Source organism: Haliotis rufescens, unplaced genomic scaffold (genome assembly GCF_023055435.1).
Source record: "Haliotis rufescens isolate VD_foot unplaced genomic scaffold, xgHalRufe1.0.p SCAF_7, whole genome shotgun sequence".
Taxonomy (NCBI): domain Eukaryota; kingdom Metazoa; phylum Mollusca; class Gastropoda; order Lepetellida; family Haliotidae; genus Haliotis; species Haliotis rufescens.
Window position 1 is genome coordinate 34,775,478 of NW_025964361.1, and position 20,018 is coordinate 34,795,495.

Sequence of the window (20,018 nt, forward strand, 5' to 3'; positions counted from 1 at the left end):
GGAGTTACGATGTAATATATACCGTGGTAGAGCACACACAGGCTTCCATTAGTACATGTTCCCTTAATTATGTCTGTCAGTATGATTTTCCTGCAGACAATGTGTGCATCAGCTGTGTGATGTGTGTATGGTTGCACGGTAGACAATGTGTGCATTAACTGTGTGGTGTGTGTATGGTTGCACGGCAGACAATGTGTGCATCAGCTGTGTGATGTGTGTATGGTTGCACGGCAGACAATGTGTGCATCAACTGTGTGATGTGTGTATGGTTGCACGGCAGACTACGTGTGTATCAGCTGCGTGATGTGTGTATGGTTGAACGGCAGACTATGTGTGCATTATTTGTGTGATGTGTGCAAGATTTCACTGCAGAAATTATTTGACAACTTTGACGTCTGTATTTCTAGGCCAAGGCCGGGAGATGAACACACTCACTGAGAGAATCACCACACAGAGAAGATCACGTCACATTCGGAGACATCAAGAAGGAAGAATGTGTTCTACACATTTCATGTTGCGCGTTTATGTAATAAAATGTCCATTATAAACATACTCTTTGTTTGTATTGAATTTATCACAACGTCATCGGCAGAGAATATCACATCTCGATTTTTCGCCGAAACAAATAGCATGTGGCGTATAAGGAAAAATAGCGGTTAAAATTAAATGAATTGTGCACAAAAAAATCAGTGATGATGCCAGAGTGTTCGCGAAATGGGTAGGCGTGTCCCACCCTACCGGTAGCACCCACACTCACAGAATGTGCATAAAAAGTAAGTGCTTGTTTGTTGCCTGACACCCGCAGAACAATACTCTGTGGGGCCAGTGATACGACCAGTACCAGTGATAGACCAGAAAACCCAGTGACACGATAGCGCATTTACTGATTTTGTTCAAATTAAAAACGGTATACACATGACATACATATGACTCTCCAATCTTTATAAAATCAGATCTTAGTCCTCGCCATCGCAAAACAAAGGTCTGATCACATCCCATTACAGGTCACGTCAGAACGACCTTTCGCGAACTTTGACCGACCAATGAAATAACTAACAAGAAGTCGACATTAGCCAATCAGAAAGCAGTTTTCTTGAGCTATACGGCACTAGTGACAAACTGGCGACTTCCATTCCAGACTACGTCGCTTTGAAATATATTTTGACGAAGTTCTTGATTCAAAATTTGAAAACTGAACAAAAGAAAATTCTGGAATGTCTAATAGATGGCCGAGACTATATGGCAGTACAGTAAACTACGTTTATAACGAACACGCTTATAACGAGCTGAAGGATATAACGAACTTTATGTATGGTCCCGGTCAATTGCTGTATTTGTGCTGTATATATGCTTATAACGAACTGCGGTTATATCGAACTAAAATTAGTGGTCCCTTTGACTTCGTTATAACCGTAGTTTACTGTACTTCCCATGGGCTATGCAAAGTCTCTTTCGTTCAAATGTTTATCCCATTGAAGCGAGAGACGTTCGACAATTTCAGCCGTCGTACAGCCCGTACCTGTCGTTCGGAATAACCCGTGTTAACCTTTTCGAGGTTGCATGATTAGAAAACATATTTCGACTGTCACTTTCCTGATCTGGTAGGTGGCGCTCTGATTGGTCGGGTGAAAGATCGTTCTGACGTGACCCCGTAAGGGGATGTCCTTAGACCTTTGTGAAGCAGTAGCAAGAACTAACATCTGATTTAAATGAGGTGGTGACTATCCCGTGGTCGTTTCTCTGTATATCTCACTTCCGTAGATAACGAATATCTCCATCACGGCAGGCACACTACAGATATTCATGAATAGGTTGTTTGAAGGTATGATTGTCAATGAATTCAAGGGATTACAGCCTGTTTGTCTTCTCCCAACACAATTGTTGCAATTGGTAGGTGGATATAGATGTGTCAACATGACACTGTACATGCACATAATAATCAACATGGATGAATGAATGCTAAAGATAATTAATCAAATGACTCATCAAAACCTCCAAAAGAATGTTCGTGTTTACAACTGGTTTACTTGAACAGTATTTTAGTTAACTCGCAGCGTAAGGAAAGCCTGATGTAACGCAGGTCTTAGACGTTGACTAGCTTGTTGAAATCCACGGGCACTGGCAAGCTGCTGACAAACCAAAGACTATAACCAGTGCGATTCGAACCCCCTAGCATAGGTTCCGAACATACATGAGGGATGCAGCTGAACACACAAAAATGGAAAAACCGTATCATTATAAATCTGTAAAAACATGCTACTTTCTGAATAGGTCTCTGAATAGTTCTTTACAACTGGAACTGTGTATTGATGGATGACTTAGTTGTTTCCTTGCATCCGTCCTCAGCAATATTCAAGCTGAGACGGAACCTGAAAATAATCAGGACCAGACCATCAAGTGATCAATACTATGAGCAACGTCCCGAGCGGCTGGAGTACGATGACGTGCAACGGGTCTGAATGCACCAACAATGGTTACCATGTCCACTTCATTCAGCAAGAACTGTAAGAAATGAGTTTTGTGACAAAAGTGGTAATTTGAAGTCATAGAAATTCTCATGGAGCTTGTGAATCCTTCCAAAAACTAGCGATAACCAGTGATGATATGTTCAGCAGGTGCATAGGAATGTGGGTGTATTTGCAAACACATTTGCTGGATGTACCATCGAATGCATTTTGCATGACTTTTTGTTTCGAAATTTTTGGATGCAATGGTGTTGGTATAGGAGTATGATATCTTGATTTTGAAACATATATTTATTTTGGAAGATATTTCCTTAATTAATTAAATCCATACCCTTGTTGGCCAATTTCAAATGTATGAACACCTTATCATGAGTTGAATCGTCATATTTCGTGTTATCATGAAGATTCATTAACTAACATCATCAAACATCTTCAGCAAAGTTGGAGATCGCATCTCAGTACAATAAATTTGCTTCGATTGCAGATATTTTGGTTGTAACGACCCTAATATATCAGTTTTGTACAGTATAAACCCGTTTTCATATATAATGCAGGTGCAAAAAATAAACCGGATGAATGCAATTTGAATATCGATGCCATACAAATATTGTATTTAAATCCATGCATCTCCGGGGGTACAAGTGTATCTCAATAAATGGAAATTGATAAACGCTGCATTTACGAATGTCACAGACTATAACGCATGAAGGTCTTACTTTGTATGCGCTTTAAACGCCGCTCCACCCCACACAAATACTAATACTAACTAGGGCGGTGGGTTGCCTGGTGGCTAAAGTGTTCGCTCGTCACGCCGAAGACGTTCGATTCCCTTCATGGGTGTCCCCCGCCGTGATATTGCTGGAATTAATTGCGTTAAACCATATATAGAGCTGAATGTGATCAGCCCTGTTGGAGAGAATCAACTCGGCGGGAAGAGCTGCATGTGATCAGCCCTGGTTGGGGGAATCAACTCGGCGGGTAGAGTTGAATGTGATCAGCCCTGTTGGAGGGAATCAACTCGGCGGGTAGAGTTGAATGTGATCAGCCCTGGTGGAGGGAATCAACTCGGCGGGTAGAGTTCAATGTGATCAGCCCTGGTAGAGGGAGTCAACTTGGCGGGTAGAGTTGAATGTGATCAGCCCTGTTGGAGGGAATCAACTCGGCGGGTAGAGTTGAATGTGATCAGCCCTGGTGGAGGGAATCAACTCGGCGGGTAGAGTTCAATGTGATCAGCTCGGGTAGAGGGAGTCAACTCGGCGGGTAGAGTTGAATGTGATCAGCCCTGTTGGAGGGAATCAACTCGGCGGGTAGAGCTGAATGTGATCAGCCCTGTTGGAGGGAATCAACTCGGCGGGTAGAGCTGAATGTGATCAGCCCTGTTGGAGGGAATCAACTCGGCGGGTAGAGCTGAATGTGATCAGCCCTGTTGGAGGGAATCAACTCGGCGGGTAGAGTTGAATGTGATCAGCCCTGTTGGAGGGAATCAACTCGGCGGGTAGAGCTGAATGTGATCAGCCCGGGTAGAGGGAGTCAACTCGGCGGGTAGAGTTGAATGTGATCAGCCCTGTTGGAGGGAATCAACTCGGCGGGTAGAGTTGAATGTCACACGTGTAATCTCGTGGTGTGTGTACCCTGTCAGCTAAAAGGAACATATTTAAAAACACTTGAGATATGGTCGGTCACCTGCTTTATCTCCCCGTGGGGACGCTATATAAGACCACCCGCTTTTGGCCCAGATGAGCTGAGGGGCTGACTTTGTTAAGGTGAGGAACTTTGGGTACAACGGTCGTGTGGGATCCCCGTACACTTTCTCCACGACCTTGCCTTTTCATTTGATATCCTGAAAGTACCGAGTACTGCATACGCACTTTTGCAGACGATTGTTTCACAAAAAAATTCCATTACCTGGACCGGCATGTATATGATCACGATTTGGTGATTGAGAAAACTTTCAGAATCTTCTGAGTTTTTAATCTCATATCAGTATTATGTAAATCTATATTTAACTGAAAATCGATTACTGAGAAAAGTTCAGCGGCGAGGCGTTCTAATTTCGCGCTATATTAATGCTTATTTAATGAAAACGTTTGCCATTACAGAATTGAAATCCATTCTCAAAATTGAGCCATCGAGATTTTGACAGCTCTTTTATTTCCGTTTTCGGACATTAAATATTTCATTGATTTGGCGTTTTCATATATATAGCTGTGCATGGATAGTTGTCAACTCAATGCCTTAGTATTATAAAAGTGCAATTAACTCGTGAAATAGAGCTGTCAACAAATTCACAATTTCATTTATTGCATTTCTCGGACTTAACACACCAGGTTGAAGGGAACTATTTGTATTTAATCACCGGCTTAACGAGATTAGGTAATGACTTCTGTCAGTAAGGACATTGATAATATCGAGATGTAAAATCAAGTTACACGATGTCTTTCAATTTAATAAAAAAAACAATCGTTTGCAGTATTGTCGTAATTTCCTGTTGGTGGTCACAGATCCGGTGCATTGCTATCAAATGTCAGTCGGCACACGGTAATATTTCAAACAACGTAAATGAATGTGAGGTACATTTCTGTGTTCAAACCAAAGTTCACTTCTCTTCTTGTTTTCCAGGTAGCCACGATGCTGAAGTTCTTCGTCCTAGTTGTCCTCCTGGGGGCGACGTTCGCCAAAGAGTAAGTATACATTTTATTTCACAAATAGGCTTTAGTTTATCAATACACAAACATAACAATAAAACCTCGTTAAATTGAACTCCACTATATCGAAATATCGTTTAACCGAAGTGACTAGTGGTTCCATCAGAGTCTCAACAGAACTATTGTCCAATATTGGCACTTCGCTTGTCTCGAAATCGACATGTAGAATATTATGTTCGATTGTCACCGAGTCTTCGAGTTAACATAGCCCCACTGTACCTAGATATGATCTCGTGTATCTTGGTGCCTTATTCCTTAAACTCTGCTATAAAGCGGTGGCAATAGTAATGCGACTTGGACCCAGGCAACGGGTGTCGAATTTCAAAAAAATACTTTTAACAAAGATTCACCTGTTCCTCATTACAACTGCTGGTCATTTTACCAAAAATAAAACATAAAACATAAAACATAAAACGAAACCACCGCGCAGGACACAAGCGTTGACTTTTCTGAGCTCTATCAGAACACTGATCCCAAAGACCATAGCATATTTTTGCAACCAAAGTTCGAGAATTTTACACTAAATGGATGTTTCAATTTCGGCTTAAACATAACTTGTTTAAAGGTTGTTTAAGTCGAGGTGAGTAGATGAGAATGGATGAACGCCATACTTAAGTGGACTTATCACATTGTACCCAAACTCGATAAGATCCGGGGTAGAATAGGTCTTCAGCAACCCATGCTTGCCGTAAGAGGCGACCAACGGGATCGGGTGGTTAGGCTCGCTGCCTTGGTTGGTGCATATCATCATATCCCAATGGCGTGGATCGATGCTCATGATGCCAATCACTGGATTGTCTGGTCCAGACTCGATTATTTACAGACCGCCGTCATATAGCTGGAATTTTGCTGAGTGCGGCGTTAAACAACAAACAAACAAACAAATCACATCGTACCATTGTGACGAAATAAGCCCGGCTTCCAATATGACGATGGATCGCTTTAACCACGAGACTAGGAATTTAATTAATCACCTGATAAATGTTACCCTGGTTACATGTCCATCAGTGTAAACATTTAATCACCCTGTAACGAATCGGCAAGGTTTGTGTATTCAGCGAGTAAATATTGTTTTACACAAATTCCATGTGTATTAAGTCTGCCATTATCGCTATCACCGCAGCGCTTATTCGCCGTGATGATTCAACACGGATGCGCCCGGACCAATCACACCCTTTACGGATATTACAAGCAAATAAACTATTTGAGTTTGCGAGGATTACTGTAGAAGCATTTTGATGTGTTTACACGTGATGTGTCGCAATACTCCAGAAGAATAGACGCATGACATTTTGACATTTATATTATTGGCTACACAGTCCCCGGTGGCCTTTGAGAATACCCTGGCTTGGTTTTTTGAAATATTTGAGTTGTTTCGTTTAATGCAAACGCAGTGGACATTCTTAACTATATATGACTTATTTTGGTGTCAACAAACATTTAACAAAATTTACGGATTGACCAAGGCTACTGTTTCAAACTGGCCGCGGCCTTGCCGATAACCATGACAACAGACTGGTTAACCTACACTCACGTTTGAACCTTGACACGCAATGAGCTAGCCTCATGTATAATGTACTGATGCGAGATTTAGCGGGCAGGTTTTACGTGAAGACATTTCTTTGTTTCGTCCTCTCACAGGTCTCAGTACGTCCACAAACATTTAGATAACTCGCTTTACCCCGAAGTACTAGACATTGCTGCGTCGATGTGTGTAAATAACTGTCGCTTGTGCCACGAGTCACTTAGACAGTCTTTCATTACATTTGTCACCCTACGCCTCGGCTGTTTACTGTTAAAGGTCGCTAAAGACAATATATTTTTGGCAATTTTAGTTTTCTCTTTGTTTCGACTACTATAGCAACACGCTTCTAAATACTGTAACACATCCGTAAACCACGATAAGAAGTTTGTTTGTTTGCTGTGTAACGCCGCACTCAGCAGTATACCCAACTATGTTTCGGTGGTGTGTAAATAATCGAGTCTGGACCACACAATCCAGTGATCGACATCATGAGCATCTATCCACGCAATTGGGATGCGATGATATGCATCAACCAAGTCAGCGGGCCTGACCACCCTGTCTTGTTAGCCGCCTCTTACGACAAGTATAGTCGTCTTTTACGGCAAGCATGGGTTGCTGAAGACCTATTTTACCCCGGATCTTCACGGGCGCACGACAAGTAGGAAACAGTGGTGTAGGGTATGTGTCTCTGTTACCGTGATAGACACAGGAGCTGCTGACTAGCCTGGTAAGTTAAAGCGTTCGCTCGTCACGCCGCACCTGGGTCCGATTCTCCACATGGGTAGAATGTGTCCATTTCCCCACAGTGATATTGCTGGAATATTGCCCAATGCGGCGTAAAACCACACTCACTCAGTCAATTGATAGACAGTAGACAGGGGTGGTAGCCTTGCCTGGTGTTAAAAGCCTTCGCGACTCGCGCAGTAGGCCTTGATTCGATGACCAACATGGGAAAAATGGGGAAAATTCATTTTTGGTGTACTCCGTCGTGCTGGAATGCCGTCAAAGGTGGCGCTTAAACGTAGCCACTCACTTCACATACGGACATGGTGCAATGCTTAATAACATTGCAGTTGGGAAACGCACGGTATCGACTTGTGTTGCCTCATCGACAAATGTAAGGTGGAGCTCAATTTTCAAAATAATGCAGTGAAGCCGTAAATCTGCCAATGCAGCCTGTACAGGCATATTTATTGACACAGATATTTTGACCTGTGAAGATTCTGGGGTAGAATAGGTTTTCAGCAACCTATACTTGTATCAGTGTCAGGGGTCGCAGCAACGTGCCCTACATTTTGTATTGTGAGTGAGTTTGGTTTAACGCCTCTTTGAACAGTTTACCAGTTGTATCACGGCGTGTCAGATGAAAACCTTCAAGATTAATGGAAAGATATGTCTCTCGACTTGATGATGAGTTAAGTAAGGCCATGTCAACTGTGTAAATCTCTTTGGTTTTGTGTGTACCGCACGACAATCTTGATTGACGTTTCAGATTTAAGAGTTACAGAAACATTGATAGCTGGTCATCCAGGTCAGGTTTACCGTGCACACTTACAGTACACTGGAGTGCGTTTGGTGTAACGCCGCTTTGAGTGAGTGAGTGAGTTGGGTTTAACGACGCTTTGAACAGTATTCCAGTTATATCACAGCGTGTCGGCATACTGTGGGAGGAAAGCCCGAAATGATGCAGACACGATCATAGGTTTCTGGCGTTCCCAAGGGGCGCAACTCTGCCACCCGTGCACCCTTTCGTATTGTGATCGCGTGTTTAGCAGCCGTATTTTGCATATTCAATGGTGGACAGTCCTGTGTCATTACGTCGTTATCATCATATCATTAATATACGTGTAGGAGGCACGGGTGGCCCAGGCGTCTACGGCATGCTCTACAGAATTGCGTCCTTAAGTGTGTCAGAAGCGTGTGTTCGAATCCTAGATTCGTCATGGCTATGTATCAAGGATTGGTAGTACTTTAAGTGGTAAACGTGTAAGACCTGCATCACTGGGGCTTTCCTTCACACGAGGGGCGGTCGGGTAGCCTAGTGTTTAAAGCGTTCGCTCGTCACGCCGAAGACCCGGGTTCGATTCCCGACATGGGTACAATGTTTGAAGTCCATTTCTGGTGTCCCCCGCCGTGATATTGCTGGAATATTGCTAAAAGCGGCGTTGAACAATACCACTCACTCCTTCACACGAAGCTCACACAACGTGAATTTACTGACATACTGTCCAAAGTTGCGTAAACCCAACTTCCTTACTGATATCGTTAAAAGCGACGTTAAACCCAACTCCCTCACTCAATATTTGCGACGTTAAACTCACGCCTCGATATAGGAGAATAGTCTCAATATGATGTAGTTCATGCATATGTCGACCAGGTATAGATCAAATATAGAAATGGCATTTGGGTTCCAGTTCCTATGTCGTGCTCTCCCCGACATCCGTCAGACCGGGCATGGATTTTGAGGTCAGTGCCAACATCCTCAAAGCCACCGCTAACGTCAATGTCAAGGCCGCGCTCGTTAAGGGGACGCAATCCATCGCTTCTGCAAGCGGAGTTCTTGTGCAAGGTAGGTAACCATTCAGAATGACCATTATTATCGCTATTTGTTAACAAACCAATAGTATCCGAGTATCCTATAACCTATGTAGCTATACACATTGTTTTTTGAAAATCAATAGAGATTTTTATTTACAGGTCAGCCCCAAAGTATAACCATCAAGGTAATTAGAACCATTTTATTTATTCTATTGTTTTATATTAATATACGGATCGAGTTATTCATCACCAATAGAGGTTATCACGCGAGTGTGTTTGGGGATGGTCAATATCCTGCATTAGGAATAAACATTGTATTTAGCAAGCCTTGGCGAGTTAAATACAAAGTGTTTATTCCTAATACAGGATATTTACCATCCCCCAAACACACAAGCGTGATGACCTCTTTATCATATAATGTCATTCTTTAATTCTGTGCTTTAAAATCGCTTTCCCTCTCTCACAAACATTACCCAAACATTGCGAGTTTTCCTGGAATGCGCGCATTAATATTTATTACGTCACAGGGTAAGTGATGTGTCAGTCGGACAGTGAGTGAAGCCAATATGGTTTCAACTGAAATCTGTTTCTTATACAGTGGCGAAGCAGCATATACGCAAAACAACAGTTGTCTTTAATTGCCTTTCGCGGCAATCCATCGGTCTGTCCGCTAGAGTAACTGCCCTTTGTCAAAGGGAAGCTACTCTAACCCTAGTCTATGAGACGTCACGGCCACGGTCAGACGTTGTTGACAGTCGGTCTGTCCTGTCATAACGTTAAGAAGTGTAGTCAGATATACACACAGCGACAAAACGAAACAAGGTAACAATTCAAACATATTTCGGCCAAATCCAACTATTTAATTTGTGGAGAAGGTTTCAAGCCGCAGAAGTCTACAAACACAGATATGGCTACTGATCCCGCTTGGCTAGGCCTCGTACCCTCGCAAAATTGTTTCGTAATTTATATCTCCAAAGTTGCAAAACTTATAAAATGCCTTTGCTACGTCACAGTTAGACACTGATTTTCAGTATATTAGTCTGTTTTTTTTATAATGATAGCAATTATCCCTGTAGTTTATCCAAATTCCCGATGGTTAATTCTGACTCGATCGCCGAATGACGAGGGCGACGCCATGTTTGTTTATAAAAAGTGAAAGTAGTCCTACTTAACCTTTGATATTTGCATCTCTAATCGCATATGACCCCAACGGATATCGTTTTTATCCGTTGGCTTTATCCTGTCGAGAAACCTACCCATTATATGATAAATAAATCTCCCCAAAGTCTATATTATGTGTAGGCTCCTGGATAAAGTAGTTCCGAGGATCGGGTAGTTATAGCTACAATATGAGAATTAGGTGAGTGTGTGTCATCGTACCCTGACGGCGTGGATCTCTGCTGGTTAGTTGGACCACTTTTTGATGTGGATCAGGGGCGGTCGGGTAGCCTAGTGGTTAAAGCGTTCGCTCGTCACGCTGAAGACCCGGGTTCGATTCCCGACATGGGTACAATGTGTGAAGCCCATTTCTGGTGTCCCCCGCTGTGATATTGCTGGAATATTGCTAAAAGCGGCGTAAAACCATGCTCACCCACCCACTCACTCACTCACTGATGTTTGAATAGGATCCGGGTTTGAATAGGACTTCAGCAACCCATGGTTGCCGTAAAAAGCGACCATGCTTGTCGTAAGAGGTGACTAACGGGATCGGGTGGTCAGGCTCGCTGACTTGGTTGATGCATCTCATCGTATCCCAATTGCTCGATGCTCATAATGTCAGTTATTGGATTGTCTGGTCCAGACTTGATTATTTACAGACCGCCGTCATGGGGCTGGAATATTGCTGAGTGTGGCGTTAAACAAGAAAAAAGCAAAGATTTTGTACAGGCCATCATGTTGCTGGTTGTGACGTTAAATAACACTGTCTCATCTGGTTCATTTGCTCGTGTCTACCTCTATCACTATTATTGTTTGGTTTGGTAATGCATTATTTGATGTGGATATCTATATTCACTGTAGAAACACTTTTTGAATTAGGATCACATTTGACTCCTTGCATGATCAGGTTCCCAAAGATCTCAAAAGCGGAAGCTACAAGCTGAAGGTGACAGGAAGTGGTGGTTTGACCTTCAGTAACGAGACAACGCTGACCTACAACCACAAGAGCATGTCCATCTTCATCCAGACGGACAAGGCCATGTACAAGCCTGGTCAAACAGGTCAGTCGACGAAAGAGATAATTTACGGGGCCTACTGTTTAAAAGTCAGGGAGCGTCCGAGAGCGCCCCGGAGCGTCCGCGAGGTTTAATAAGACGTCCGGGAGTAATTTAACAAGCTCATTAAAATCACATCTTGGTTTTCGCTACCGCTAAACAATCATCTGAAGACATCCCATTACGCAATCACAGGAGTGTCTGGTCCGGACTCGATTATATACAGAACGCCGTCATATAGCTGGAATATAGCTGAGTGCGGCGTTAAACAAACAAACAAACAAAGCATCACATTACCGGTCACGCCAGAACGACCAATCAAAGCGCCGCTTAACAGATTTGGAAAGTGATCGGAATACTTTTTCTAATCATGCAACTTCGGAAAGGTGAACACGGAGTATTCCGATGAAGTAACGGGATGTACGACTGATTCCCTCCATATCATCGTCTGTCTCTTGCTTCAGTGGGATAAACATTTGAAACAAAAGAGACTTGCATAGCTTGAGTGAAGTACTTCCAGAATGTGGAATGACCTGTTCTTACAGCCAGTCTTCAAATTGTAAATCCAGAATTTTGTCCTTGTATTTTTTGTAGCGTAGTATGGAAGACGCCAGTTTCAAACCCGTGCTGTCGATATCTTGTTAACTGGTTATTTAATTGATCGGTCAAAGTTCGCGAAACGTCGTTCTGACATGACCTGTTAAAATGGTAAGAATCGAAATCAGGAACAGTTGTGGAACACAGGGTCTTCTAGTTCCATTTGATTCAGTTGGAATTGGTAGGAGCCATTGCTATTCATCAGTCCGGAGGGTCCAACTATTTTGTGATGAATAAGACGTATAACTGCTGATCATGAAGCGTCAGCCTTCTGTCGAAGGTGCCTATGTATATATCCAACTCCCCATCTGACTGCCCCTCGCACTTAGGGTGGTGCCACGACTTGCACTGCTCCCAAGAAACGCCTTTACAACAACAACGGTTGCCACCCAGCAAATGTTGCTGATTGTTCCCCGGACGCTGTTTAGTAAGACCTCAATTGATTAATGATATTTATATATCATGCTAGTGAGTGCATTAGTTGACATACGCACATTAATGAATTGGTATTTAGGGGTTTAATGTGTTTGGGGTTTCCATCATTGTGAACAGTATTTCAGAGGTTTCGCGGCCAAGAAATAAACAGCGTTTCAGGTCATTGAAACAAAAAAGCACGAGTATGGGTGAATGAGTGAGTTTGGTTTCACGCCACTTTTAGCAATATTCCAGCAATATCACGGCGGGGGACACCAGAAATGGGCTTCACACATTGTACCCATGTCGGGAATCGAACTCGGGTCTTCCGCGTGACGAGCGAACGCTTTAACCACTAGGCTACCCGACCGACCCTTACGGGTATGGTGCGAGTAGAAAACAGTGGTTCTGGTTGGTAATTTCCTCTTCATATATGACGCCAAATTACTTTGCGATGTGGATCTAAAATTATTGCATTCGTTAATTTCAGTCCATTTCCGGGCCTTTGCCATGTTCCCCGACATGAAACTGTACACCGGCGACATGAACATCGACATCTTCGTGAGTAACATCTTACGGCTTTACAAATTATTTCTTTTAAAATTAAGCAAACAGCAATTCATTAATTGTTGACAATGTGCCAATACACAATTCTATGTTGGACATACATTAAAAAAAAATCGAAATAATATTTACAAATAATTATGTAGACAATATATTTTAATTTGTGATAATATCCCAGAGTCTCTGCATCGTCGTCATGTGTAAATACACCATGTGTTTCAATGTTTACAGGATCCCAACTCAAACAAAATCAAGCAGTGGGTGGCAGTGAAGGACGCTAGCGGCGTCAACACAAACTACCTCCCCACCTCCAGCCAACCTGTACTCGGTGACTGGAAGATCAAGGTCACAGCCGGTGTAAGTAGTTTACCCCATTATCTCTGACTAAGAACTGAGGTCGCCTCCGTGGTGTAGTGGTAGAGCGTCCACCCGGAGTGCGGAAGGTCCGGGGTTCGATCCCCGGCCGCGCCATACCAAAAAGACCTTAAAAGATGGTACTTGTTGTTACCCTGCCTGGCACTAAAACAATGACTGGTCGGCTCGGAGTCATTTTTCTGTGTCTGAAGGGGGTATGCATGTTAGTCTGTGGCATGGTATCTCAGTGGGCTAGAACTATAAAATGGACATCAGTCCGGACACACACACACACACACACACCGTTCTTGGACGTGACCTCAAACCCTATGTCACGTCACCTCCAAAGAACTGAACGTGCCTACATACATTCATCGTTCATATGTCATTAATAATGTATTTATTACATCTATATTGAAAAATCCGTAACTTGGTGATAATTGTGAATCTGTATGTCTTGCAGGCTGTGACAGAAGAGAAGGTGTTCACCATCGCTGAATATGGTAGGATTTATACAAGAACATTTCTCCGACTGATTTAGTGAATGAGGTTACGAGTTTTGGTTTACAACGTGTTAACAATATTCAGCTGTTTCACGGTAAACTCAAGAGGTTACTTGAACGCGGATGGCGAGCGTTACGTACGGACGCTTCAGAACTACGAGGACACCCGACTGACTCATCAGATTAGAAGGGCATGTTTGCAATTAATCACAATCTGACTAAAGTTGAGCGTCGTTCATCGGGCACAGTGTCTTGGCGAGTTTTGTGTCATTGTTCCACGATTGTGTGGATCGTAATTCATGCTTTCAGTAACCTGTTTGTCCTGTCCATATTCGATCATGTTCAAGCCCCTGATGAAGCTTGGGTGAGTGAGTTGAGTTTAATGCCGCTTTTAACAGTATTCCAGTTACATCATGGCGTGTCAGCTTAATGTGGGAGGAAAGCCCGAAGTGACGCAGGCCTCAGACGTTTACCACCTCGGTGAAACCGACGAGCACGAGTATTGTGCTGACAAACCTAGAAACATAATCGGGGTGAACCGGGATTCGAAGATGAAGCTGAAACATAGCTGACTACAACTCACTCATAATGTATCTGTCATTGTACATGATAATCACTGAACGGTTTTCGTTCTTTCAGTTTTGCCCAAATTCGAGGTAACAGTAGAGCTACCAAGCTATGGACTTGTGTCTGACGACCACATCACTGCCACAGTCAAAGCCAAGTAAGTCAAGAGTGTCTTTCCATTGTACTGTTGGAGGGTTACAAGTATTCCAAGTGAACTTATTTCACATGCAACTGACGTCAGGTGATCTTGGTAAGAGTTGAGGTTTAGCTGTTTTTGTATTCAGCTATGTTCTCATCACATAACGACTTCAAGGTCCGCGACATCGGCTAACACGAAATTGTTTTTATCTCCGAAATAGAATAAGTGCCCATCACCCCATTTCTAGTCGTAAGAGGCGAATAAATTGAGAAACGGAGGATTCCGAGTCAAAATCTATCACTAGCAACCTATGCTGATCTTAAAAAGTAATCGGATCAGATGGTCAGGCTCGGTAACTTGGTTGATGGCGAATTAACATATCCCGACGGTGTGGGTCGCTCGGGTGGTCAGGCTCGCTGACTTGGTTGAAGCATGTCATCGATCCCAATTGCGTGGATCGATGCTCATGATATCAATCACTGGATTGTCTGGTCCAGACTCGATTATTTACAGACCGCCGTCATATAGCTGGAATATTGCTGAGTGCGGCGTAAAACACCAACCAAACCAACCAACCGTGTAGGTCGCAGCTCATGATATATAATATTGATGAGTGTGGCGTTAAACACAAACTAGGCACATGTTCTGCCCCGGAACACAAAATGGGGTTACTTTCGGGAGAATGTTTCCCTGCCTGTTTTCCGTCAAAATTACCCTCTGTAAAACAGGTTGACCAGTGTTTCGTTATCTCATCACTGATGGCTTCTTATCCAGGTACACCTATGGCAAGCCGGTAAAGGGAACGATCAACTTGGAGGCCAAGTTGGAGCGATACTACCGGCCCTGGAACTACCACGGAGCGGAGCCCATGATCACGAAGACAATGGCTGTGAGTTACTTATGTTTGTTCGTTTGTTGTTTAACGCCACACTCAGCAATATATCTATATGACGGCGGTCTGTAAGTAATCGAGTCTGGACCAGACAATCAAGTGACTGATATCATGAGCATCGATCCAAGCAATTGGGATACGATGACATGAATCAGCCAAGTCAGCGAGCCTGACTACCCGAACCCGTTAGTTGCTTCTTACGACAAGCATAGTCGCCTTTTAGGGAAAGCATAGGTTGCTGAAGACCTATTGTACCCCAGATCTTCACGGGTCGACTTATGTACATGGTAGTGGCAATTAGTAGTGATAGCAACAATAATATGAACAGTTGCAGTAGCAGTAGTAGCAGTAGTAGCAACGGCCTCAGTTATAGAGGTAGTCGTCGTAGTTGTAGACGTAGTCCACGTAGATGAAGTCGTAGCCTTCATAGTAGTTGTTGCTGTAGTAGAATTAGAAGTGGTCGTTGTTGCCGGAGTATTCGTATTCGTAGTAGTATTCATTCTCCTCCCAGTACACGTCGAAGAAGTAAATTCAGAAGTAGTTTAAGTGTATTGGTCGTACTAGTAGATGCGTATTGTCGTAGTAGTAGTACATGCGTATTGTCCGTAGTAGTGGTAGTAGTAGTAGTAGTAGTAGTAGTAGTAGTACATGATCTGTGGTCGTAGTAGCAGTACATGCATATATTGGTCGTAGTACTAGTATATGCGTATTGATCGTATAAGAAGTACATGCGTGTTGGGCGTTGTAGTAGTAGCACATGTGTGTTGCTTGTAATAGTAGCACATGTGTGTTGCTCGTAATAGTAGCACATGTGTGTTGCTCGTAATAGTAGTACATGTGTGTTGGTCGCAGTAATAGCATATGCGTATTGGTCGTAGTAGTAGCACATGTGTGTTGCTCGTAATAGTAGCACATGTGTGTTGCTCGTAATAGTAGCACATGTGTGTTGCTCGTAATAGTAGTACATGCGTGTTGGTCGCATGAATGGCGCATGCGTATTGGTCGTTGTAGTGGTACAGGGTTTTGGTCGTAGTAGAAGTAGTACATGCGTATTGGTTTTAGAAATGGTACATGCGTATTGGTCGTTGTAGTAATGCATGCGTATTGTCTAAGGATTGGTATATACGTATTGGTCTTAGTAATAGTACATGCGTATTGGTCCATGTAGTAATACATGCGTATTGGTCCATGTCGTAGTCCATGCGTATTGGTCGTAGTAGTAGTACATGCGTATTGGTCGTAGAAGTCTTCAACGTGTTTTAAGTCGTTGATGTAGTTGGAACAGTAAATGACAGAGGTATTGTAGGTGTAGTAGGGACATATGTAGTAGCTGCAGCTGTAGCAAATAGTGTTTCGGGTTGAATCCTTGGCTATTTGCTTCCTTCCCTTTTTATCGCTACTATATCGACATGTGATGCATTTTTCCAGATTGATGGCGAGAGCAAGGTGACGCTATCCCTTGCTGACATGAAGAAGGTGTTCCCTAATGGCCTGAATAACCAAAAGATCGAGGTGACCGCCAATGTGACGGAGGGCTTGACTGGTATAACACTGAATGGATCCAGCACGGTCAAGATCTACCAGTACGCAACCAAACTGTCCTTCGCCCCGTCGGACCCCAAGACTTTCAAGCCGGGTCTCAAATACATCGCCTATGTGAGTTGAAACAGTCCGCTTCACAGAACAAAACTACTGTTAAATTAAGTAAGACTAGTTCTATGGATGAACAACTTCTTTATTACAATTAGTGCGACGTTTCGGTGTAGATCCTAACACCTTTATCAAGCAAGTGATGGATAGTGCTAAACAACACCGAAACACCGAAACGTCCAACTAATTGTAATAAAGAAGTTGTTCATCCATAGAACTTGTCTTACTTCATCACACCAACTTCTAAATGCCACTTAAAGAAGTTATACTGTTAAATTGTCACGTAAAAAAACTAAATGATTAACACAATGATCTTTTCTTAAATTAACTGATTTTATGGAAGCTGCTGTTGATTTGTAAGATGTCCCTTTCCAAATGTCACTTCTTCACTTATGACGTATATTATGTTCTGAAAGGGTTGCTGACACTGAGTCATAATTACATTCATTGGTCATCATCGTTGTGTTTCCGCAGCTGCAAGTCCAGCAACAAGACGGTCGCCCAGTCCAGACAAGCACCCAGCGGGTGACCGTGAGCACAAGAGTGACCAGTCAGATCAAACAGACGACCACTCCCGCCTTCTACTACCCCAGAACGACTTCCTACACCATCCCGGACCAAACTTTCTCAGTCCCAGACACAGGGCTTGTGCCCATTGAAGTCCACATCCCCGCCAATGCTAGCAGCGTCAGTCTTACAGTAAGTACAACCAGTATGTAGTTAACCAGACCTAGAGGCGATGCAGTAGCGTGTTGTCAGGTTACGGTAGTGAGTGAGAGTGAGAGAGTGAGTTGGGTTTAACAGTATTCCAGTTATATCGCGGCGTGTCAGCTTAATTTGGGAGGAAAGCCCGAAGTGATGCAGGTCTCAGACGTTTACCACTTCGGTGAAACCCACGAGCACGGCTATGGTGCTGACAAACCTAGAAACATAATCGGGGCGAACTGGGATTCGAACCCACAATCATAGGTTTCTGGCGTGCCCAAGGAACGCAACTCTGCACAGCGAATCGCGGCGCCTTAGACGACTGGGCCACCTGTGCCACCCAGGTTACAGTAACATGCAGCTACAGACAAGTTCAATGCCATTATAATCATATATTTGCCCCGATTCTTTCCATCAAGATATGCCAAGCCGTAGAAAGCAGAAAATCACATTAAATACACCTTTATTGACCGCCCAATTCAAACAAAGGATCTCATCACTCAGCTTTCTAAATCGATACGGCTGCTCTAATTCGTATCTTGTCACCGTTTGACTACATGTTGTCAGTCGCAGTTTCTGCTTGGTAAGTTGATTTACCACCCATTGTCTCTATTTTCCAAAAGCTCGGAACAAATGAAAACCCTCAGAACAAAAACAACCTTCTTTTTGTCAATTTGGAACTGCCCTTTTACGCTCATTTTCGAGATACAAAAAGCACATATACTGATCCGAATGCTTCGTTAGTACCTAGAATGAAAGTTTATTTGAAAGATCTCCCGACGTGACCCCCTATGTCAGATCTTAAGGCAGAGGGGTATCAAATCGGAGTAGAAAATATTTTAATGATATTAAGATTCATATTGGTTGTCCATCAGAAAATGATTCTAAATGAAAAATACAAAAACCGCGTATTCAATCACACTTTTCCTTTCGATATAATTTGTAATAGTTCTCCTTCAAGAATTCGTCCGACAAAGACATATCTATGGTCTTGGTTGTAGGTAAAGTATGGCAAGGTTTCCTCCAGCAAGTCCATCGAGAAGAGCTACTCACCGAGTGACAACTACATCCAGCTGCTCCTGAAATCGCAACAACTTTCAGTAAGTATCTCAGGTCTCTGTGAATGTTTTGTTTGTTTGTTGCTTAACGCCATGATCAGCAATATATATATGACGGCGGACTGTAAATAATCCAGTCTGGACCTGACAATCCAGTGATTGATATTTCGAACAACGATCCACGCAATTAGAATACGATGACATACATGCAGCGAACCTGACCACCCGATCCCGTTAATCGCCTCTTACGACAAGCATAGTCACCTTTTACGGCAATCATGGGATCCATTCATGTTAGTCTCACCACTAATTTGGTCGGCGTTTATATTTTATGTGAGTTCACAGACGTATGTACTTTTATAGAGGTGTCGGGGGGCGCAATGTAGGAACGTGGCAGATTGCGTCGAAAACAAAAGTAGACGTCAAATGATATTTGAATGAATCGTAATGACAGAATTTGTTTGTGTTTTACAGGCCGGAAGCAATGTGAATTTCGACGTCAAGGTCACCGAATCCATCAGTGAGCTGTTCTACCAGGTAGGTTGTGTACAACACAAATAGATACTTTAGTATCTCAGATTAAAACAGAAAGTGAGATTGAAGCGTTCATGTTGGTCATACGTGCCTGCTCCTCTTGTCCAGATGCTAACTTTACCTGATATTCATTCCAGGTAATGTCTCGTGGTTCCATCGTGGCCACTGGCTACATCGACAAAGCAAACCTCGCATCATTTTCCATCCCGGTTACATCCAAGATGGCGCCTAATGCCCGGATCATTGTGTATTACGTCAGGAAAGATGGAGAGATTGTCACCGACAGCGTCAGCTTCGATGTGGATGGCGCGTTTGAGAACAAGGTAAGCACTGCAATAGTCCGATATTAAGTTGAATATTATGAGTTTATCGGGATAAGGCTACTTTGGGACTGATCATACTTCTGCAAAACCAAATATTTTTTAATTAAAATTATGAGCCTGAATATGGTTTTAGGAAAAACACCTTGCAACAATGGCACTTTTGTGGCAGACAATTTAATCCATGGACTGAAGCATATTTGCTTTTTTCGATAAAATCCAAGCCCCCACCTCCCCCAATATCAAATGATCGGTCCCTTACAGTGTAAAAGAGC

At 43.0% G+C, this 20,018-nt stretch overlaps 2 protein-coding genes across 24 annotated transcripts in view; both read left to right on the forward strand.

The window, feature by feature from the left end:
* LOC125376074 (CD109 antigen-like) overlaps positions 1 to 552 on the forward strand; it is a 45,248-nt gene extending 44,696 nt beyond the window's left edge. For all 9 annotated transcript variants that reach the window (XM_048387568.1, XM_048387569.1, XM_048387567.1 and 6 more), the window contains one exon: positions 408 to 552. In XM_048387568.1, coding sequence (XP_048243525.1) covers positions 408 to 425 — 18 coding nt within the window. In that variant the 3' untranslated portion in view covers positions 426 to 552. The remainder of the gene's footprint in view (positions 1 to 407) is intronic.
* A 3,580-nt stretch (positions 553 to 4,132) lies between these two features.
* The window catches only part of LOC124117060 (CD109 antigen-like), an 87,089-nt gene continuing 71,203 nt past the window's right edge, over positions 4,133 to 20,018 (forward strand). For 8 of the 15 annotated variants that reach the window (XM_048387583.1, XM_048387581.1, XM_048387574.1 and 5 more), the window contains exons 1-15: positions 4,134 to 4,228; positions 5,085 to 5,146; positions 9,110 to 9,264; positions 9,393 to 9,418; positions 11,299 to 11,452; positions 12,948 to 13,018; positions 13,253 to 13,378; positions 13,839 to 13,878; positions 14,518 to 14,602; positions 15,359 to 15,473; positions 16,905 to 17,132; positions 17,601 to 17,825; positions 18,833 to 18,931; positions 19,364 to 19,426; positions 19,561 to 19,746. In XM_048387583.1, the coding sequence (XP_048243540.1) occupies positions 5,094 to 5,146; positions 9,110 to 9,264; positions 9,393 to 9,418; positions 11,299 to 11,452; positions 12,948 to 13,018; positions 13,253 to 13,378; positions 13,839 to 13,878; positions 14,518 to 14,602; positions 15,359 to 15,473; positions 16,905 to 17,132; positions 17,601 to 17,825; positions 18,833 to 18,931; positions 19,364 to 19,426; positions 19,561 to 19,746 (1,626 nt within the window). In that variant the 5' untranslated portion in view covers positions 4,134 to 4,228; positions 5,085 to 5,093. Of the gene's footprint in view, positions 4,229 to 5,084; positions 5,147 to 9,109; positions 9,265 to 9,392; positions 9,419 to 11,298; positions 11,453 to 12,947; positions 13,019 to 13,252; positions 13,379 to 13,838; positions 13,879 to 14,517; positions 14,603 to 15,358; positions 15,474 to 16,904; positions 17,133 to 17,600; positions 17,826 to 18,832; positions 18,932 to 19,363; positions 19,427 to 19,560; positions 19,747 to 20,018 lie in introns of all 15 variants that reach the window. The other 7 variants (XM_048387584.1, XM_048387582.1, XM_048387578.1 and 4 more) reach the window with 1 other exon arrangement.